Here is a 23,671-nt window from a genome sequence, read left to right on the forward strand (position 1 = left end):
AAGTGAAACTAATTGAACATTTATTATAAATTCAGTATAGCAAATGATAATGAAGTACACATTCATTTTAATCTTCGCAACTTTTTCTTCTTCCTTTGCTGTATATCTGGAACTTTTCGTTTCACAGGGACCTCTTGGCCATCTCCCTCTGATGGCTGACCACTGTCACTCCAACAAATTTCCTTCCTTTTAATCAACGGCTGTTCCACTTCGTGAACTAGAAAAAAACAACAACAGTTAAATTTAAAGATATAATAACTAAACATTGGACCCATACAGACAGACCAAAATAAAGCTGCTTCAGGTCACTTTGGAGGTATGCTGTTTCAATGATGCATACGTCCTAAGAGTCCAGAAGCCACACCAAAGCCACAATCCAGTCCTAAGGGCTGGTGCACAGCTTTGGCGCAGCTTCTGGACTCCTAGGAGGCATGCATCATTTAAACAACATACCTCCAAAGTGACCCAAAGCAGCTTTATTTTGGTCTGTCTGTATGGGGCCAATATGTCTGGTTGATCTACGAAAACACCAAATGTCTTACAGTACCTTGAGAGGAAGATGTGGTAGCTTCATTAGAGGTTTCTTCTGTTTCTGAATCTTTTCTGCGCCACACTGCTAAACAGGTAAGCCTGGCCTTAGTATTAACTTCACATAACACTGATGGGGCATTCTTAATCTGAAAGAAGCAATAAATTCATGTGAATTCCAGTAGTAAAGCTACTCTGTAGCAGCCAACAGATCTTTCCTAAACTAAGATTAAATGGATTATTGTAGCATGAACTTTCCAAAATAACGGTCTGTGTCATCAGATACATGAGGTACAAAAGATAAGCAAAGAAGCTATGGTGAAGGTAGCAAATGCTGGAAGAATTGTTCAACAATGCAAACAGAAGTAGGGCACTTTTTGGAATACATTCCACTGATCTCAATGGAATTTGTTTATTTCTAAGTAAACATGTGTAGGATTGCTATGTTCAATCTCACATCTTATTGTGTTGTGCCGAATTTAAGTTATTCACTCTTAAATCAGATCTGGCCAGGGTGACACACGCCTTAGTTACATCCCAGTTGGATTACTATAATGCACTCTATGTAAGGCTGCCTTTAAAGAGTGTTTGGAAACTTCAGATCGTCCAAAGAACAGCAGCCAGATTACTAATAGGTGCTGGCTACAAGGAACACACAACTCCTTGTTGCAATATCTTCACTGGCTGCTGGTCTGTTTCCATGCATAATTCAAAGTGCTGATTATAATCTTTAAAGCACCACATGGCTCAGGTCCAGGTTATTTGAACAACCATATTCTTCCTTATGAACCAGCCTGTGTTCTGAGATCTGCTAAAGAGGCCGCCTCCCTGATACATACATCTGGTGGGAACATGGGAGAGGGCTTTCTGTGGTGCCCCCAAGCTATGGAACTCCCTTTCTAGAGAATTTAGACTGGCACTTTCCCTACTTTCTTTTCCTAGACAAGCAAAGGCTTTTCTGTTCCAATACGCATTTGATGAGTGATAAGGCCCATCTTACACAGTGTGGTGAATATTGCTAATTGTTGTGCAGGTGTGTGTGTTTTAATTATATATGTTGTAACCTGGTTCTAATTTTTCTGGTTGTTTAATACTTTTTACTTTTGTATTTTTGTGAATTTTTAACAATTTTTTTTTTATTTGTAAGCCACTTTGAGTCCCAGTGTTGGAAAAGGGTGGGATAGAAATGAACAGAAGAAGTAGAAATAGTAGATGTCGCTGCTGTCCCAATGAGATTTTAGTGTGAAAAGGCTTTCATGACTTAACTGATTTTGATGGGGCAGCAGTGTAACTAAGGCCTGGTACATACCGCTGAAAAATGGCAGTCTGCAGGCCCCTATTTTACCTCCGGACGGGTGCCACAGCCACCAAACTGTGGCATCTCTCCACGGTAAAAAGAACCCAGTTCTTCTGGGTTCTTTTTGTGCCTCCCAGGCTATGTCATGAGTGCGCCAATGGCGCATTCATGATGTAAGTGATGTGCGGATGCTGCACGTCACTTACGCCAAGATGGCAGCCCCCGTGTGGATGGGAGGCCGCCATCAGGCTGCCGTCTACACATCGTAGGGTTCCGGACCGTGCAGTTGCTGCGCGGTCCAGAACCCTACTATTGCCGCTGCCACACCACATTTGGGCCATCTGTCTCAGCCCTAACCTAAGTTTGAGTCAACCCACATGTCAAGAAATACATATTTTCATACTTTAAAGATGGAAGGAAGGGGATCCAATCAGATCCAGCTTCTACAGACAGTACATGTAGGTGAGTAAAATGGAAAGCTTCCGCTATCTCAGTGAGAGATTAATCTGAAGCCTGAACTTCTGAGTCTATGAAACCTGTTCAGGAAGCACTTGTATGTGGTGAATATCTAGTACCATGAGAATATGTAGCCTGTTTGGTTGCTATCCCCTGAAGGAACTGCTAGCCATTTGCTTCCATAGAAACACATTTCTACTATGTCAGTATTTTCACAGAAACTGCATTTTAAAAAAATGATTAAAAATCTCTAAGGAACAGTATGAAATTCGTATTCATATATACAACAAAAATGTAAGTAATAAATAGATGCAATTCAATCCATATCCTATTAAACCAGTAACAAAATATAAGTTTTTTTTAAAAAAAGCTCATATTGGACAGAAACAACTACAAGGTAATCCTGTCAGTGTTTTCCATATTAACTTCAAAGTCAGTTTCACAGACAACATGGCTAACCAGTGTGTTTTTTTTAATGTAAGACTGCATTCTTAAATACTTTGGATTTCTGTAATGTGCTCTACATGGGGCAACCCTTGTACCAAACCCGGAAGCTTCAGCTAGTGCAGAATATGGCAGCAAGGTCGGTCACTGGATGTTTCAGGGCTGACCATATAACACCGGTTTTGCAAGATCTCCATTGGCGGCCTATTCGCTTCCAGGCACAATACAAGGTGTTGGTTATAACCTATAAAGCCCCAAATGGCTTGGGCCCAGGTTACTTGGAGGACCGCCTCTCCCCATATAATCCGCCCCGCGCACTTAGGTCAGCCGGGAAGAATTTGTTGAGGATCCCGATGGCGAGATATGTGTCAACCTCGCAAAGGGCCTTTTCCATCTCGGCCCCTAGGATCTGAAACACCCTTCCGATGAGCTCCGCTCCACCACCTCCCTGGATCTCTTTAAAAAGAGACTCAAGACCTTCTTGTTTCGGCAAGCCTTCCCAGATGCTCTTTGATATCATGTGACTCCCCCCTATATGTACTGTATTATCGACTGCACTCAGCTAGATTGGATTTGATGTAATGGTTTTAATTTGTATAATTTTAATGTTTTTATTGAAGTTTTATTTATGTATTGCAATTTTTAGTATGTATTTTGTTATTGCAATTTCTATCTGTACACTGCTTTGATCTCTTCAGAAAAGCAGTTTATAAATAAAACTTATTATTATTATTATTATTATTATTATTATGCAGAAATAGTTTGATCTGTTACAAATTGCACAAATACTAGAAAAATTCTAGCTCTAAGTCTACATATCGTTCCATTAATTGGGCAAGTAATTTGGTTGGTAAAAATACAAACCTGGTCAAGATCTAGGCTCCACATTTTAATGTATCCATCACTTGATGCAGTCACCAGAACACACACACCTTCCCTTTCAAAACTGTCAATCTCTTTTACCCTATGGAGCAATCATTGATATTAAATATCACAATAAAATTAACAATTAAACAAACACATGTTCAGAAAACATTAATATGCAATAGATTCTGGAATGATACCAAGCAACTACAGTCGGCCCTTCTTATACAGTGGTACCTCGGGATACGAAATACCCAGGTTACGAAATTTTCGGGATACGAAAAAATCCCATTGGAAAACATTGTTCCGGGTTACGAAAGTTTTTTCGGGTTACGAAAAAACTTTTGGTGCTTTTCGGCGCGATTTCACACGGAATCGCGGCTTTTCCCCATTAGCGCCTATGGGAATTCGGCTTGCGAAAGCCTTTCGGGTTACGAAATTGACAGCGGAACGAATTAATTTCGTAACCCGGGGCACCACTGTACATGGATTTTTTATACACGGATTCAAGCATACACGGTTTAAAAATGTTCCAAAAAAGTATAAATTTACCTTGATTTTCCATTTTTTATAAGGGACACCATTTTGCTATGTCATTATATTTAATGGGACTTGAGCATACACGGATTTTGTTATACATGGGGGATCTTGGAACCAAACCCTAGCGTATAACAAGGATCCACTGTATTTTGAAAGAAACTTCTATTTGTATACAACATATGAGGTTATATATATACAGGTGTTTGTGTACACACACACACACACACAAAAGAATTAACACAATCTGTCCAAAGTTAATAACCTACAATGCTGCTGTCCTGAAAAGGAAAGATAAACACATGCTTACTTCTATGAAACCTAATGAAATACTAAACCAGGTCTTCATCATAAAAATATATCTGCTCCTACTGAACAAAACCCAAAGGACAAAAAATAAAATAAAATAAAGTTGCCTTAAAAGCTACAGTCATCCCTTAGCATTAATAGGTTAAGCATCCATGGATTTGATTATCCACGAATTTCTGTATTTGCCCCTGCCTCCATTGCTGCCCTATGCTACTTTTAACAGTGACTTTGATAACACCAGTGTCAAATCAAACTGGTGGAGTGACTGAACAGAGCAGTATGACTTGGGAGTGCGTGCACTCCCTTATTCACCTGCTCAGGTAGGGAAAGGGGATGGGATGGTGAATGTGAGGAGGAAGAGTGAGAAGGATGGGAGGGGACACACAGAATGGGACAGGTTTCCCCTTTCTCCCTCCTCCCTCCTCCCATGCCCTGTCCTATCCCCTTCCTCACCTCCCACCCAGGTGAATGAGTGAGCAAGAGAATGCAGTGCAGTCAGGCCCACCCTGGCAATACAGATATTTTTTGTGTGTGCTATATATTGTTTGGTGGAAGTAGAGATATTCATGGTTTTTCCACTTTCACATCCCTAATCCTTACGAAAGTTGACAACTGTCTCTATACACAAGTTAAGCTAAAAGAGGCAAAATAACTTACTATGTGAAAAATAGAAAATACCTGTTTTCATGAGCTTTAAATTCACAAAGGCACTTTTTAGATTCACAGTCAAACAACCGTACAAATTCTTCATCTCCTGCAATGGCAAGTATGCAGTCCTTTAAGAAAAAAATTAAAAGGTAGATGAGACTGGGTATATTTAAAGGACTTTAGCTATGATGAGATCACATTTCCTACTTACTGTAATAAATTTTACAGAAGATATTCTCTTTTCCATAACAATGGTGCCAGAGACAGAAGCAGTTGCAAGCTTGTAGATGTCCACTTTGTTTGCTATAACCACCACATATGTCTCGCCAGTGGGTGACCATTTAACAATATGTGCATCTGAATTAAGAAAGGTAAAGGAGACAAATATTGTAGAAGAATAATTTCAAATGCAGACAAGAGAAACACTTCCTGAAGAAGAGTGAGAAAAACAATGCTGGTTATTATCTATAATCAAAAAGAAAACTTATTAGAATAAATCTTGTCAAAAATTTTAAACCTCTGAAAGATAATCCAAGGATTATTAGGCTCTTCCTTGGTTGTGTTTTTTTTAGTAGAAAATTCTTTAGAAAGCTATTTACTTTTATCAGTTTAACTAACCGCAGTGTTTCAAAGTCAAAGAACATGTCTCTCAGATAACATTTCAGAAATTTCAGAATATTTTAAATAATTAAATTTGGTTTTATTTTGTATGCTGCTTTGAGATCCTAAGATATGTAACTAAAATATGCTCAAATATGTAAGATTTCTGCTATCTCTTCAACTGCATTTTTAAAATAAAAGTGTTGGTTATGAAGAGATAAAAACAAAAATATGCAATGCATGATTATCTACAAAGCAAATTTCTTTATACTGCAGTTTTACAGATTTCAGAAGTAATTTGGACTGCAGTCTTCATAAATATACTTACATATAATTTGGAATATTCCAAAGATTATTTAGTGTGTGAGGCACTTCGGAAAATCTGAAGGTGGCACAGGATTTAAGATGCAAGTGATCATGTAGCAAGGAACCAAGCAATCACCACAGCATTTTATGGGATATGAAGATGCTGGGGAAAAACTGACCAGAATATTTTGAAACAGGCTACTATTTTCAAGGCTACCTTGGAACGGAACAATAATTGTGGACTATGATGAAAGTTGTAAGAACCTTCAAAAGGGCACAGCTTTTTCTATAATGCAGAAAACAGCAAAAATACACAATCAAGAGTATTCACTCACTTTGTTTTAAATTCTTTATGAATGCAGATCTTCCTTCTACAAGGTTCCATGTTCTGGAAAAATACAAACAGTGTGAATCAGCCCATTTTGAAATAAAGAAGTGTAATTGTTATAGATGAACAGTTTAAGAAATATACAAATTACTCCCATTTTGTTATTTTTTTAATTCTTCTATATGAAAAGATCAGCTATGTACTCTGCAAGAATACAAATGGGTGAGAAGACAGTTATTCCTTCTTCCCAGTCAGAGAGAGATTAACAAAATACTTTCCAAAGAAAATTTCCTATATAAGCTGAGTTGGGTGGAAAATGCCATTCAAAACATCTGGAGGGCACAAAATTGTAGGAGGGTGAAGCATAAAATTTTGTTTTTTTAACATTTGTGTAGAAAAAATAATTTTACCAGGTATAACTTTACCACATCTTAGCATAAAAAGCTACACAGCTGAAATTACCCTTTACCACACAACAGATGGGGTGGGGATGAATGTGGTCTTCCATACTATTTCTGCAGCTTTCAACACCTCCCAGCTGCACACACCACCTTTGTCCGCCCACACAAAAATGGTCAAGGAAAACAATTTCTTCAATGCCTCTGGGAGCAATAATTATTTTTTTATATGGCTGCAGAGCCCCTTTCACTACTGAACATTAACAAAACCCATTTTTCAAAATCCAAAGTAAAATTTGGAGCACATACACTCTTTAGACATTTTTGGCAGTTTATGTCTCTCTCTCTCTCTCTCTCTCTCACACACACACACACACACACACACACACAGAGAGAGAGAGAGAGAGAGAGAGAGAGAGAGAGAGAGAGAATTAACCCCAAGACCTGCTGAAGTTGTCCACCAGTTTTAAAGGTACAAAACTTTGACCTCTTAGCATCTACATGCACCTTAAGAGACCAGAAGCTGCGTCAAAGCTGCGCTCTAATCCTTAGGACGAGCGTGGCTTTGAAACAGCTTCCGGCCTCTTAAGACTCATGCAGCATTTAAACAGCATACTTCCAAAGTGACCCGAAGCAGCTTTATTTTGGCCTGTCTGTTTGGGCCTAAAGAGAAAGAAAAAAGATCATATAAGGCAGGTTAATATTTCAGATGTCTCTGATGCCTAAGCAATACTGATCTACATGGTGATCCTCCTCCCACTAGTGTTATTTATATGGATCAGCTTGAAGGACAACAAAAATCTGAAAGCTTCGACTAAGCTGAAAATATTACAATCCATATTGTTTTTTATAATATGTTATCTTAGGGCCTCGACAGATGGCCCCAAAAGGGCGGGCTGGAGATGCCCAGTTTTCCTCTGGAGGGACGCCACAGCAGCCAAACCGTGCGGCATCCCTCTGCCCCAAAAAGAACCTGGAAAAACGGATTCTTCTTGGGATGCCATGCAGACGTCATGAGTGTGCCAATGGCGCACTCGTGACATAAGCGACAAGCAGTGACATCTATATGCTGCACGTTGCTTATGTCACGATGGTGGCCTCCATATGGACAGGAGGCCACCATTATGCCGCCGTCGTGACGTGCTAGGGTTAGGGAGCGTGCGGTTGGTGCGAGCTTCCTAACCCTAGAATTGCCTCCAGGACGCTGCTTCCTACCAGTATGTACCAGGCCTTACTTCACACAGTCATTCACTTTTTGTATCTCTGAATGTCCAAAAGTTACAATCCTTTACACACTTACTTGTAAATAAGTCCCAATGGCCTCAAAAGGGCTTACTTTTCAGCACATTTATAGTACTGTACCGTAGCAGGGACGTAGCTAGGATTTTAGGAAGGGGGGGACCAGACTAAGTGCCACCATTATAATGGGGCTTGGGTGCGGTGGCACAGCAGCACACACCATTCATTTTTCTAATGGAAGGGGGGGAAACCTCCCCCCCCCGCCGGCTACGTCCCTGATTGTAGAATAATTTTTTAGCATAGCTATACATCTTTATATCGCCTTTCTCTCTTTTTAACCAGGTTTTATCCTGCACTGTTAGTGCATCCTTTTTATATTTTAGTGGAGCATACAGGATATGGATTTATAGGCAGCCCAGATATTGGACATGTGAAACTAATGCAGGCAGCCCAGCCAGACTGAAAGCAATACATTACTTGGTGTCCTTGTTTTCACAAGCTACAGCAACCAGGTTGCTAGTTTCGGATTGTTAAACAGTAAGTCAATATTTCTGTTATGTCCATTTATTCAACAGGTATACTCTATTTATTCAACAGGTATACTCTATTTGGGATTCTAGCCCTTAAGCTGTAAATCGTTATATGATTCTGTGTATGATGCAGCAGATTAACATGACAACTTGCCTGGTATTTGTTTTAGAATATGACCTGTTAATTGTATTTGGTTTGTAGAAAATAAAAATATACATTTTAAATAAAAATTTCTGAGGCATGCAGACTTACCTTAATGTCTTGTCTGTGCCCACCGACAAAGCCAATTTTCCAGATGGATGAATAGAAAGGGATGTCACATGGCCCCTCATTTTAAAAAATAAGTAACAGACATGATTAATGTCTCTTATGAATCATTTGCAATCTGATGTCTCAACTTTTCTCAAGAACCTATTTTATTGTGCAGCAGTATCGGCCATGAAATTCACAGAGTGACCTTAGGGGCACCATAAGTCTTTAAGACTTAAGGCACACAATAACAACAAATATCAGTCAAAAACTGGAACAAAGCATCTTTAAAGATCCAATATCCTAATCAAAGAGACCTGTCAGCAGGACAGGAGATTTTTTTTAAAGGGGTCATAACAACTCCCCCATATTCCCAGTTGAAGGACATAACTAGCCCATGGGTTAAGAGTTTGCCTTCTCTGTCTTGAATATTGTGGGAATACTCATTGACCCAGCATTGTCATTACAAGTACAGTGCTTCAGTCTGCTGTTTACCAACTTCAGCTGATAAACTAGACTAGAAATAGACTAATTACAGTTCTTCATGGTATGGTAAACTCTTGCTTATAGTTCTGCAAATCATTATACATAGGCCTTGTCTCTTAAAATGTAGAAATGTCAGTTAGTGTCAAACAGGGTTACCAGGCTGTTACCAAATGCTAGCATATTACACAAGTAGTTCATGAGATACTTGATTCCAAGTATTGGTATTACCTTTCACTAAAGAGTCTAGGTCAAGCACATGCAACCCAAAAATGAGTGACTAGTGCAGAGAAGGCCTTCTAAGTGATAGCACCAGCATGGCTGTCCTCCCCAAAAAAACTTACTTGGCACCCATTCTGTAATTCTTTTGCTGATATTTTTTTAAAATGCCATTTTCCCCCCAGGAGATTGCTAATGCTTTAATGGCTTCTGTGGTTTGACTTCTTAAACATGAGAAAGCATGCTCATAAAAATGCTTACTTATGTGCTTTAATGGACTTCAAGCATTCCCATCTTTTTGTGTTCCAAATACACATAAAGCCATCCTCAGCTCCACTCAGAAGATGAGCATGCCCATAGAATTCCAAGCAGGTTATGGTCCCTGAAGAGCAACACAAACAGTTAAATTACTTATTTCTACTTTGCAAATCTGCACATAACTAAACAATGTCTGGAAGACTATAGCTACTATTTGATAATTTTTTTTTTCTTTTCAAAACCTTTTTAAAAAATAAACTTTCTAACATTATGTACCATTTATGTTATATTTAAATCCACAGAAATCCATTTCATGTGATGATTCAGTGTCCCACATGCACTTCAGTTTACATACAGAACTCCACCTTAGATGGTTTCTCCATCCATTGAAGTTCACCTTGCCAATGAAATTAATGGGAAAGGCTTTGTGCAGTACATTATCGCTGGATTTCCGTGCTTTCACTGATTCTTCCACACAAGCAAGGAACAAATATTTCTAAACTTTTTCAAATACCTCTCTGTACTTAAGTCATGTTGAGAAGTAATATTTACCGATACATATCTGGCTTCCACCACATGCAGGTAATACAAGAAGTGTAAGTTCCCTTACCATTGTGCTGCATCAGTGCACCATGTTCTACCTTCTTTTTCATATCATAGATTTGTATGGTTTCATCCCTGCTACCAGTGACTACATATCTGTCATTCACAGCCACTGCTGACAATGAAGCACTGTGGGCATGGTGGGTGAAATCAGGAACAGCTTCCCAGTTCTAAAAATAAAACATGAAAGGAATAACCCTTTAAAAACCACTGCTAAAAAGGGATATCTATTTAAAAAAAAATTCCATGTAATATTCCAGTCATCCAATCTTTAAAACACATCAATCCTGTGCTGCAGTGAATATTTATCTTTATAGGTTCTAACCATTAATTATTACGCACATCATATGAAAGCCATGGGATTATTATTATTATTATTATTAACCTTTATTTATAAAGTGCTGTAAATTTATATAACGATGACTAACTGTAATTATTTTCGATGGGATTTAGCTATGATCAGCTGTAGTGGCATCAAGTACCAGAACACAATACCCACAAAAGAAAAAACTAGTTTACTGTAAATTGTCATAAATATTTCCTACTTTTTATTCCCAACAAAATACTTCATATTCAAGGAAATGGCTGATCAGTCCATCATACATGAATCAGAAATATGGGTTTGGATTTAGATTTCAGCTGACTATATTGGACTTTCATACTCTTTCTTCAGCACAATATGGCTTCAGCCTCTGAAAAAGCCACACAAAGGGTTGGGGGACCATGCCAATGAGATGAATCATAGTGTATGAGTGGAAAACACATCAAGAAGGGGCATCTTATACTAATCCCTATGGGAGGGAGATCCTGAATTCAACCCTTTATCCATGTGACTCTGACAAAGCTGCATCTGGCTTCTAAAACTGCCTTTGGATCAGCAGTGTCCAAATATAAACAAGAATTGTAATATATTTCATTTTACAAATCGGATGAACAGAATACAAAACAAATTGTAAACTCTATTTAATATTCTTTTATCACTTTGATGCCCCACATTATTTAATGCAACGTACTGGAAATGGAATTATCCAATGATATTTTTAAAACTGATTATTCTCCTTAAAAAAATCTGATTCATCATTAGTTGGCAAAAAAAGGTTAAAATGAAAAAAAAAATTAAATTGTTGGCCAGAACAGCCATATTTACCAGTAGTTGCAGTAAATCATTCAGTTGTGATATTGCAGATTATCTTGATTCATGTCCAGAGTAATGGACAATAAATAAATAAATATAAAATTGATGCAGTTTGACATCGCTTTAACTGTCATGGCTCCCTCCTATGGAATCCTGGGATTTGCAGCTTGCTGTGGCATCAGCACTCTCTTTTAGAGAAGTTTAAATATATCACAAAACTTCAAAACCCAGAATTCCATAGCATTGAGTCACGGCAGTTAAAGTGGTGTCACACTTCTGAAATAATCCAGTTTGAGACCGCTTTAACTGCCTTGGCTGAATGCTAGGGAATTCTGGGAACTGTACTTTTGTGAGACATTTAGACTTCTCTGTCAGATAGCTCTGGTGCTACAATAAACTACAACTCCCAGAATTCACTAGCACTGAGCCAGGGCGGTTAAAGTGGTCTTAAACAGGATTATTTCTGTAATGTGTTTTGGACCTTTGTTTAAAGTGCAAAAATAGTTTGTATTCGATTAATTAATTAAGGGGTAAACAAGACGGGGAGAAAATTTGACCTTCGCAGTAGTCTCAGGCAAAAGCAAACTGCTGCAGCTGCTCATAGCTTGTGTACCTTTTGCCATGTTAAACACACTGTAATGCTGCTTGTCCTGGTTTTCATCTGTGAAAAGTTGGGTACATCCCTGCTCTGTGACAAGCAAGAGGGAAGACACACAAGGGCATTGCTAGGAGGGTGTGGGGCTGTGTGATAAGCATCAGATGACACCCTAATGTGGGGTAGGTTATACCAGTGCTCTTCAAATAGCTTCCAGAAACAGGTTGTGGTGTCCGCTTTGTTGTGTGCCTTCAAGTCATAGAATTGTAGAGTTGGAAGAGACTGCAAGGGCTATCCGGTCCAACCCCATTCTGCCATGCAGGAACTCTCAGTCCAAGCATCCCCAATGACAGATGGCCATCCAGCCTCTGTTTAAAGACCTCCAAGGAAGGAGACTTCACTACACTCCAAGGAAGGAGTGTGTTCCACTGTCAAACAGCCCTTACTGTCAGGAAGTTCCTCCTAATGTTGAGGTGGAATCTCTTTTCCTGGAGCTTGCATCCATTGTTCTGGGTCCTGTTCTCTGGAGCAGCAGAAAACAAGCATGCTCCCTCCTCAATATGACATCCCTTCAAGTATTTAAACAGGGCTATCATATCACCTCTTAACCTTTTCTTCTCCAGGCTAAACATCCCCAGCTCCCTAAGGCATTCCTCATAGGGCATGTTTTCCAGACCCTTCACCATTTTGGTGTCCCTCCTCTGGATATGCTCCAGCCTGTCAACATCCTCCATGAATTGTGGAGCCCAGAACTGGACACAGTATTCCAGGTGGGGCCATGGCCAAACCTACCCTGGGGTCTTCTTGGCAAGATTTGTTCAGAGGAGGTTTGCCATTGCTGTCCTATGAGGCTGAGAGAGTGTGACTTGCCCAAGGTCACCCAGTGGGCTTCATGGCTGAGTTGGGAATTGAACCCCGGTCTCCAGAGTTATAGTCCAACACTGAAAGCAAACTGCGCCACGTTTAAAGTCCCTTTAAAACGCTGAGGAAATGTACATATAAATATATTTATGCTGTAAATATGATATTGTAATAAAAGGGTATCATATTAATTTTGCTACTTGTTTTAATAATAATAATAATAATTTAATTATTATTAATAAAATATTTATTATTATTATTATTATTATTATTATTATTATTATACTTGTTTTATGTCACAAGTGTCGCCTTTACAATGAGTGCAATGTATTGTACATTATGTGGGATTGGGAATTGACGTTTCATTGAGTAACATTGGTACAAAAAAAACCACACGGCGCTAAGGATTCTGGGTGTTGTAGTAACGGAAGGAGGCCGATGAAAGGGGGTGACGTCACTCTCCCAGCCGCCGCCCAACGTGCCTCTCGCGCAGCGTGAGGAACCTATAGGGCGGCTGTCGCTGCACGCGCAGAGGCGCCGCAAAGCACTCTGGGAAGGAAAACGGAACACCTCCCTGTCCCTCCCTCTCTCCCTCGCGCACGCTGGCGCCACGCGACCGGGGCTAGCCTCGCTTTCGGTAAGTGCTCAGCCCGAGATCTCCATTTTCAGTTTCTCTTCCCCGCCCGCGCCCTCTTGTTTTGCCTTCCCTCCCCCCCCATTACCTCTCCCGACCGCACCGCGAACCCTAACAGGATCTGTTCGTAGCAACCGCCCAGCAGCAGCAGCGGCTCCATTTCCACAGCGCGCGTGCGCGCGAGAGAAGAGGGGTCCTTCCTCCGGGGTGTGTGTGTGTGGAGAGGGGAAGGGGCAGTGGTTGTCCTATTGAGTGCCTGATCCGAATCGTTCCACCTCGGTTCGCGGCTGGCCGTGGCCCGGGAGCTCCGAGGCCTATTTTAGGGTGACCTCCTTTCGCTTCCAGAGGCCGGCGCGAAGGGCGGGAGAGAGGGGGAGGCGGGGAGGCGGACAGGCAGTTGCCAGGGCAGCCTGGAGCAGAGGTCCTCGGCAGCGGAGGCAGGCGGCGGAGAAGGGGCGACGACGACGACGGCGAGGAGGAGCAGCTCGTAATGGCGGCGCACGTTAGTATCCCAGGCTCTGAGGCGGGAGGGAGGGAGGGAGGAGACTGCCTGGCGGCGGGGGCTTCGGAGAGGGACCGTCCCCGCTCCCCCTCTTCCTCCTCGCGGGGCGTCTCTTGCTTCAGGGTGGGAAGAACCAGGCCTGGCTGGCTTTTGGTCAGCTGCGGCCATGGACGACGCTCGCCACCATTTTCTTGTCTGCTCCTAACTGCCTCCTCCGCCTCGCTCCCCCGGGCTCTTAGGCTGAGCCCCTCCTTCCAAGTATAGTGTCTGGATCGAGGGAAGTCATAGCCCCACTCTATCATGCTCTGGTCAGGCCCCACCTGGAATATTGACTCCAGTTCTGGGCGCCACAATTCAAAAAGGACATTGAGAAACTGGAACGTGTCCAAAGGAGGGCGACTAAAATGGTGAAGGGTCTGGAAACCTTGCCCTATGAGGAAAGACATAGGGAGCTGGGGATGTTTAGCCTGGAGAAGAAAAGGTTAAGAGGTGATATGATAGCCCTGTTTCAATATTTGAAAGGAAGTCATATTGAGGAGGGAGCAAGCTTGTTTTCTGCTGCTCCAGAGAACAGGACCCGGAACAATGGATGCAAGCTACAGGAAAAGAGATCCCACCTGAACATTAGGAGGAACTTCCTGACAGTAAGGGCTGTCTGACAGTGGAACACACTCCTTCCTCAGAGTGTAGTGAAGTCTCCTTCCTTGGAGGTCTTTAAACAGAGGCTGGATGGCCATCTGTCATTGGGGATGCTTGGACTGAGAGTTCCTGCATGGCAGAATGGGGTTGGACCGGATGGCCCTTGTGGTCTCTTCCAACTCTATGATTCCACTTCTATTATTATTATTATTAACATTTATCTATAGAGAGCTGCAAGGTTTCCACAGCACTTTTACGTAGTAAGGGTCAAATAAAATAATAAGAAAAGAGAATAAAAGCCTGCCAAGTCTAAAACAACAACATTTCATTATTAAAATACTTCTCTCCAACTTTTCCAGCATTTTTGTCTTTTCCAATGACTCATGCCTTCTCACAATGCGGCCAAAAGACGACAGCCTCAATTTGGCCTTCTTGGCCTCCAGGGAGGTTTCTGGCTCAATCCTTTCTAGGGATCCACTGCAAGTCCCAATTTTGGAGGGGAAGCTGGATATTAACATAGTTCATCATTGTTATCATCTCAGTCTAAAGTCACAGCAACCCTGTGGATGAGGCATCTCCAAGACTCGGCCCCCACTCTGCTTAGGTCCTTTACATTCACACTTGTGGCCTCCCTAATTGAGTCCATCTATCTAGTCTTCCTCTCTTTTTACTTCCCTCTACCTTCCTTAACATTACAGTACTATCTTTTCCAACGATTCATGCCTTCTCATGATGTGTCCAAAATACAACAGCCTCAGTTTGATCATCTTGGCTTCCAGGGAGAATTCAGTCTATTCAAGGACCCATTTATTTGTCTTTTTGGTTGTCCATGGTATCCTTAGCACTCTTCCACAGCACCACACCTCACATGAGCTGATATTCTTCTTATCCATTTTCTTCACTGTCCAGCTCTCACATCCGTACATGGTGACAGAGAATACAATGGCTTGTACTATACTAACTTTAGTGCTCAGGTGTGTATCCGTTTCCTCATCTTGGCTTCCAGGGAGATTACTGGCTTGATCTGTTCTAGGGATCCACTATGAGTCCCCATGGGGGGGGGGGAAACAGGATATAAATGTAGTTCAACATCATTGTCATCATCTTTTTTAGAATCATGGCAGTCCTATGGATGAGACAGACTTCCTGTCATCTACATCTCTGGTTAGGTCTTATTTATTTATTTGGAGTATTTATACCCCACTCTTCAGCAACAAAGGCTCTCAGAGTGATTTACAGTCTTGTAGATTAAGGCTCATAGCTTCCCTAATAAAGTCCATCCATCCGTCCATGTGATCTTCCTCTCTTTCTACTACCTTTCTTACCATTACACTCATCCCTCCTCATATGCAGCTTTTTCTTTTGCGGATTTTATTATTCATTGATTTTATTAATGTCTTCTCTCTAAGAATCTCTAGGTCCTCCAGTGCAACTCTGTGGTCAGCTTTAACCAAAAGTCGCACCAAAGGACCTAGAGAGAACACTCCTCTAGGCATTTGTAGCTCCTCCAGTACAATTATGTGGTCAAAGTCTGGCAGATGTTGACCACAGAGTTGCACTGGAGGACCTAGAGATTCCTAGAGAGGTGTGCTCTCAGGTAAAAACATAGTGTTTTTTGTTATTTGCAGATTTTCCACATTCACGGGGGTCCTGTGCCACTAACTCTGGTAAATGTGGAGGGATGAGTGTATTCCCTTTTCCAGTGAATCATGCCTTCTCATGATGTGGCCAGAGTACAACAGCTTTAATCATCTTGGCTTCCAGGGAGAATTCAGCCTTGACCTGTTGTTGTTTTTTAAACAAAACACAGTAACCATAGTTAAAAGACAGTGTGATGTAGCGATTTGAGTTTTGGACTAGTATTCCAGAAAACCAGGGATGAAAACCCACTAGGTGAACCAGGGCAAGTCACACTTTCTCAGCTTCAGAGGAAGGCAGTAGCAAACCCCTCTGAACAAATATTGCCAAAGAAAACAATGTAGACGTTTGCCTTAGGAGTCTGCTGGAAACAACTTGAAGGCACAAAACCAGTCTGTATTAATTGACACAGAAAAAGTGCATATTTTATTTCACCCTATAAATAACCTGAGTTCATTTGTTCTGAGTCGATGCTTCTGCTTGAGAGTATAAATCTGCAGATCAATCATAAATGTCCATCTAATTAGCATCCTCTTGAAGAATTCTGACAACTGTGGAGCACCAGGTGATTTGTTTTAAAAAATGGCTTAAAGACTCCTTTGTTAGGAGAAAGGACTCCTTTTCACATATTTTTGTACACCTGCCCAGTCCCCTACTTTTTCTACTTATTCTCAGTCTATCTGGCTGTTTTTCTCTCGCTTCACATCATTGGCATCAGGAGGAGATGACAGAGAAACACAAACCTTTGGTGTTGGGTTGCAGCAACATGTCTCTAGCAAACAGTGCAGTAACTTTTGAGCTGGGTAAGAATGGGGCTCTGTTCGAGACAATTCTACTTTATCTACTACCTGCCTGCAACAGACAAAGTAAACAGTAGCTGACTTCAAAATCCTTAATTGAGTATGTGTGAACTGCAAAACAAAGAGGGGGGACAAATAAGCCTGCCATCACCACCGCCTCCCCAGCGTGTTAAAAAAAATAGATCTCTAAAGATCACCGAACTGGGAAATCATAAGAAAAAATGGAGGCTGTTTAAAAAAGAAGTTTTGGAAGAGGCCTTCAAGTGATTTCTTGAAGGTTCAATATGTCTTTGTTTAGTTGTGCAATGCATATCTGACCTAGTTGGTTCATTTCATGTGGGCATAATGTTTTGTTTTGAATAAAAAGTTTGCTGAGACATATTAAATTGCTGCTCTTTGCTGTAGGAAACTCTGTTTCCAAGTTATTTCAGCCTATGATACCTCTTTTAAGTAAGTAGTGCCCAGGACAACATCTCCTTCATCAAGTGAGGTGTACCTGTAATGGATAATGATTTAACTTCTGTTTTGCTCTGTTACAAAAGATTTGAAAAACATTTTGGGGTTTTTGTGTATTGTGCATTGATATGTAATTAGTCTATCAGGCATTACAGTATATATGAAGGAGTAAACTTATATGGCAGGATTGTTTACAGTAGCCAAACTAAGTATTTTGTACGGTGATCAATAGCAAAGGCCCCTGCTTTATCCTAGTCTGCATGTTGTTACAGCATGGCTATAAGATAATATTTTATCTCATTTTTTTATTGCAGTGAAAACATAGTATATTAAGTAATTCCAAAGAAGAAAGTACCAAGGATATTTCAGTGTAAACGATTTGAGTAATTTGGAACTTGGCATATATTGGATCACATCTTCTTCTGATACGTGTCGTCTTCTGCATCCAAAGTTTTTTTTAATCTGGCAGTTTCTGTAATAGACACTGACTGGTAAGTTCATAAAGAATTAACTCTGACGAACTAGTTGCAAAACAAGCTGTCCCTGGTTTGTTAATATCTGACTGTTAAAAATACTCTTGCAAGTGGAGCAGTATATTGATTTCATTTATATGCATTTCAGAAGACATTTGTTTAAAAAAATTGTTAATCTATACAGATTTGATGCATTCTGTAACTAAGGGACGAAACAGGCTGCCCCTTCCTAAAGAGCATTGGGGTCATGGCCACATCCCCAGTCCGTCTTTTTGCCGGCCGAAAAAGGAGTGGTATGGCAAAAAGTTGGCTTTTCTGTCCTGCCACAGCTGGAAGTCGGCTTTAAGGCTCTGGCAGTGTGGCATATAAATACCATGCCGCAGGAGCACCTGAAACCTGGGCCCCATGTAAATGGCTGGGCAGTTTCCAGGTGGTTTGGGGGGGGGTGTCATCTGTATGCCACACCTCTAAGCCGGCTGGAAACAAGCTTTTATGCTGGTCTGTTCCGGCCCTAAGAAACATAAGGACCTTTATATTTCTATTTTAGTTCAGTTTTTTGACATGTAAATTGGCATATCCAACCCAGTATTCTCCTATAGGTACAGAGATTTATGTAGTTCAGTTTGTTTGCTTATTTATTTATTATGGTATTTATACCCTGCTCTTCAGCCCTAAAGGCTATCAGAGCGGCTTACAATTATTATTTTTAAATAGACGGTTCCCTGTCCTCAGTCTTACAATCTAAAAAGACACGACACATTACGGCCACAGACCAGCACAGGTAAAAAGGGGATACAGAATAAAAGAAGGTAAAAACAAAGTTTAAAAACATTATTTAAAAAATCCTATTAACATCCAGTGTGGCAGGGCAAGATTGGTTCTGGCCTACTGCAAAGTCTACTGCATTGCCTGATGGATTTTAAGCACAGTTGAACAGAATCTGGCAACATTATATATTATATCAGGGTTGGTGTCCAAAAGCAGCAGTCAAGTGTAAAATTGACTGGCGTGTCCTTGATGTTTATACAATAAAGGTAAAATAAAGCAGAAGTGGATGTCACTGGAGTATGAGCACTGGAGTATCCCGTGCTCTGTTGTTTCTATTTCTTGTATCAACTTTCAAGGACAGTTAAGGGAAGGGAAGATTGTATATAGATACATAATATGTAAAGAGATTGCTTTAGTTAATGTGGCAGATCAAATAGTATTTCAGTGCACACTGTGTTTCAATAAAGCAACCCTGTGTGTAACTTCTTTTATTTTCTGGATGTAGAGGAATTTCTCCCACAAAAGGCAGCACTCCTAAAAAAAAATTTTTTTTGATTGCCAGAAAGTGGGGGCATTCCTGTATCCATCATTTCCCCTAGATATTTACATAGAATTTGTGTCGTTTTATCCAGGTGCATCTGGTATGAAAGCAGTTGCATCCTTACTGGACCTGGTCATTCATGTTTGCTTATTTTATAAACTGCAGGTATTTTATGGCAAGCATTTTATGGGCTTTCAATATAGAAAGGCAAGTTGTAAATTGGTATAATAGACAAAAAGTTAAAAGTGTCTTACATATGATTTAATTACATGGTACAGTTGGTCCTTGGTATCCATGGGGGACCCGTTCTGGACCACCCCCACGGATATCAAAATCTGCAGATGCTCAAGTTCTGTTGTCCCAATAGCAGCATGTGCATGCAGATATACCACCATTAGGGACACACCACCATTGGTAACAACAGAACCTAATGGCGCCACGCAGGCTTGCCATCTGTGCTTGACTCCGTGGATAACAAGTCCGCAGATACCAAGGGCCAACTGTAATCTAGCTGTTTTCAGATTTGGACTATACAGTAACTCCTCCCAATTTGCGGGCGGTCTTTTCCGGACCCCCTGTGAAAATGGCAACTAGCCTAGTCAAGCCCCATTTAAAACAATGGTGCGCATGCCTGAGGCATATGCACACACCGCCATTTTGTCCCTCCTTGCTTGTCCCTCCTGCGAAGAGCAAGACTGCAGACTCCAAGTCTGCAAAAAAGGAGGGACAACTGTATTATCATTGTCATAGTTTGTTTAGATAGTGCCGTAATATTCATGTTGTTGTACAAATAAAATGACCAAAAACAGTGGATCCTGCCAGAGGTGTACAAATATGTCTGTGTATAAACACACACACACAGGGAAAGAAGGAATAATAAAAATATAAGGCTATACAATTGTTAAATCAAGATAAAGGATAGAAAATACAATGTTATATAAAGCCGATTGACTAAACGTATATAATCAAGATGATTATAACATTTGAAAAGCTTTGGGGGAAAATATTTTTAATTGGGATTATAAAAATAATGGGAGAAGGAGCAGTCCACAGATTTTTATGGGAGTAATTCCAAGTGTATGGAGCAGTGAGCAAAAAAGGACAAAGCTGAAAAATGGGGGAGCTAGGTTGTGTATGGCTTTGAACATTAAAACAAGATGATTATACTGAATACAAGAAGAAAAGGGTATCCAATAAAGAGTTATCAAAAGTGGGGTAACAATCAAAATGATGGGCCAAAAAGATCATTGTAGCCAAATGTTGAATGAGAGACTAAGGTGAGATAATGGAAGACTAGTTAAAAGGAATGACCAGGGCATAAACTGAGGTCTTAGTAGAGGAAGTAGAAAGAAAATACAATATAGTATATTATATAATTTGCATGAATAATTTTTAATGCCCAGCCCATAATATACAAAACAATATTAATAGTCTGCTATGTAGTTAATGTGCGTGGTGTTGTTAATAAGTGGTGTAGAGCCAGTGTGGTGCAGTGGTTTGAGCATTGGGGTAGGACACTAGACCAGGATTCGAATCCCGGCTTGGCTACAGAAACCCACTGGCTGGCCTTGGGCAAGTTACACTCTCAGCTTTAGAGGATGACAGTAGCAAAACCTCTGAAGTCGTTTGCCAAGAAAACCCCATGATAGGGTTGCCATAAGTCGAAAACAATTTGAAGGCACACAACAACACGTAGTTAATATATTCTTTAACAAGGAATTTACTATCGAGTTGAGCCGAGATCTATAGAATTCTGCTTTATTCAGCATATAATCAACATGAGGAATTTATTGCTACAAGATGTGGACAAAGTATACACCTTGTTGTTCCCACCCCTGAAATTGATTGAATTTATCAGGGTATAGAAAGATTTGTGGACCAGGAAGGGGCAAATAGGAGACCTGCAACAAGTTGTGAGATGAATTGTTTTATTTTGCTTTATTGTTGTGACATGTTTTGTACATAGTTGTTTACTTATAATAATATATATTTTTTAAAAATGACCAACCCCCCCCCCCCCAAAAAAAAAAAAAAGGAATACAAATGAGGCTACAAGATGTAGTGACTAGTTCAAATGGCTTTAAAAGGATGTTAGGTTCATTTATGGAGAATAAGTGTAACAACAGATGTTTATTTATCTTTATTGAAATTGAAATATCCTACCTTATTTTGCAGTATCTCAGGGTAACATACATATAATATCTGTTTTAAAACACTTAAGGGAAATTTAAATCTAAAGCAACAAAGCATAATTTAGGTACTGTAGTCCTAAAACCATATCAAACAATTAAAGCAAATGAAAACAATATAAAGCCTGCACAGATTTAGTCAACGACATGTAGATCCCAAAAGCTTTTATTAAAAACCCAGCATGCCAGAAATAAAGCAGTATTTAAAATAGTTCAATACTTGTACATCATGTACAACATGATATTGTGAAACCTGTATGTTTGAAGCTAAAGTCCAGCTGAATACCTTCTGCTGAAAAGGGCACATCAGAGTAGTGCTTTATGTGCTGCTTGTAGATTTGCCAGTGGCATCTGCTTTGCCTCTAGGAGGCATAACGATGGATGAATGGGCCTTTGGTCTAATCCTGCAGGGCTGCTCTTAGGTTCTAAGAATAATTATCTTTATAATTAGCAGCAAGATAATGATTTACAGAAGCCAAACACTCATAATCTACAGTTGTGAATAATGATGATAATGTGCAGGGTGGCCTGCCCTTGCATAGCAAATGCGTGGGTACATCCATCATAGGCCATTCCAATAACAATTGATATTTCTGCCATTTGACACATGATTTATCCAGCATAGATAACTATCCAACATAATTCCACTGCTGTTGCCCAGAATATTTGGGGGATGCTGCACTACATTTTTGCATATATGAGTCTTAAATGTTTTCTGGCTGTTCGCTCTTGACAGGTAAATAAAAAAATAAATTGAGCAGAATACATGTTCTGACAGATGACAAAAGGCTTAACAGACTAATTTCTCAGGCAAGTTAATGACATGATTCCAGGCCTGGTCACAACTGAGAGGCATTCTGTTTCAAAGATTTGTAACAGTGCAGCCAGTTATGTTGGTTTTCTGGGGAAATTGTTGAAGAGGGGGACTTGGATTCCTTAAATAATCTGATGTAATATGTTTCACTTGTACTTGGAATAGAGAAGAATGTTAAATTTATCTGCTGTGTAAATCTGTTAGTTTAACCCAGTAGTTAGATATAATAAAATAAATTTGATTAGAGCATTTCAATAAACTGTAGTTAATTTAGATTAAATGTTCATAGCCAAATAAATTTGATGCTTACTTAGACATTATTATTCCTCTTCTGGAATACTTGTAAATAATATTTGTTATTTATTATAACTTAATAGCATATATTAATCCACACTTCTTAAATTTCCAGTGTCACAGCAGTGATGCAATTATATACACACACACACACACACACACACACACTCCTGGTGCATTATACTTAGTCACTCTTTTATATTATTCTTGTCTGTTTTACATTGGTCCAAACACACTGCAGAAATAATCCCTTTTGAGGCAACTTTAACTACCCTGGCTCAATGCTAGGGAATGCTGGGAATTGTAGTTTATTGTGGTATTGGAGATCTGACAGAGAAGGCTAAATGTCTCACAAAACTACAGTTCTCAGAATTCCCTTTCATAGAGCCAGGGCAATTAAAGGGGTCTCAGACTGGATTATTTCTGGAGTGTGTTTTTGGACCAATGTAAAACAGACAAGAATAATATAAAAGAGTGACTAATGCACCAGGTGATATAAATGTATAATTGCATCACTGCTGTGACATTGGAAATGGGTTAGTATAACAAGACATTTTTGAAAGTGTAACTTTTTTCGCCATATTTTCTCACAAAATATTATGGATGCAGACTAGAGTGACATTCTGAAAACTAATGTAGTAGAGCCAGGTGAGACCTGGGACTTTTTGATCATCAGGGACAGTGACATTGTCTGCCACCCCTTGGGCTTCCCTGTTTCTGCTGCATTAAGTTGCAGTGTCCATTGTAGAGAAATGCAACAGTGCATTGTGAGTTATTCTTGTTCGGATCCAAAGTGCTTGGAGGTTGGGATGGCTTGATCCTGAATGGGTAATGAAGTCCTCTTGCCTTTGAAGAAGACCTGCTATGATAGAGATGACAACTGTTAAAAACTGGATTTTAAGTGATCAACACAGCCTCCTCCATTTTTAGACTCTTTGGAGATTTCTATATGGTCCACTGTGCTCCGGGGCTCTTGTTTAGAACTGACAACTATACTGTTGACACAAGACATCAGTATAGTTCCTTATGTAATGT

The 23,671-nt window shown here is 40.1% G+C and overlaps 2 protein-coding genes across 16 annotated transcripts in view; one reads left to right on the forward strand and one right to left on the reverse strand.

The window, feature by feature from the left end:
• Positions 1-13,735, reverse strand: LOC149317058 (p21-activated protein kinase-interacting protein 1-like). 4 transcript variants are annotated; one of them, XM_089516746.1, is made up of 10 exons: positions 13,611-13,735; positions 10,305-10,467; positions 9,698-9,818; positions 8,738-8,812; positions 6,325-6,377; positions 5,295-5,440; positions 5,114-5,211; positions 3,590-3,689; positions 548-677; positions 1-217 (listed from the first exon to the last, which is right to left on the reverse strand). In XM_089516746.1, the coding sequence occupies exons 1-10, from the start codon at positions 13,680-13,682 to the stop codon at positions 63-65; spliced, it is 1,113 nt and encodes a 370-aa protein (XP_089372872.1). In that variant the 5' UTR covers positions 13,683-13,735; the 3' UTR covers positions 1-62. The 4 variants fall into 4 exon arrangements, with proteins under 4 accessions (XP_089372872.1, XP_089372875.1, XP_089372874.1 ...); XM_089516749.1 differs by lacking the exon at positions 13,611-13,735 and adding an exon at positions 12,820-12,910; XM_089516748.1 differs by lacking the exon at positions 13,611-13,735 and adding an exon at positions 12,046-12,112.
• The window catches only part of LOC149317059 (tRNA selenocysteine 1-associated protein 1-like), a 21,218-nt gene continuing 10,975 nt past the window's right edge, over positions 13,429-23,671 (forward strand). For 3 of the 12 annotated variants that reach the window (XM_089516750.1, XM_089516754.1, XM_089516763.1), the window contains exons 1-2: positions 13,937-14,024; positions 17,872-18,048. The gene's annotated coding sequence lies outside the window, so the exon portion shown is untranslated. Of the gene's footprint in view, positions 13,526-13,929; positions 14,025-17,871; positions 18,049-19,430; positions 19,505-23,671 lie in introns of those variants that run through there. The other 9 variants (XM_089516758.1, XM_089516760.1, XM_089516764.1 and 6 more) reach the window with 8 other exon arrangements.

This window comes from Sceloporus occidentalis, unplaced genomic scaffold (genome assembly GCF_023333645.1).
Source record: "Sceloporus occidentalis isolate IW3139 unplaced genomic scaffold, rSceOcc1.0.p SCAF_3, whole genome shotgun sequence".
Lineage (NCBI taxonomy): Eukaryota > Metazoa > Chordata > Lepidosauria > Squamata > Phrynosomatidae > Sceloporus > Sceloporus occidentalis.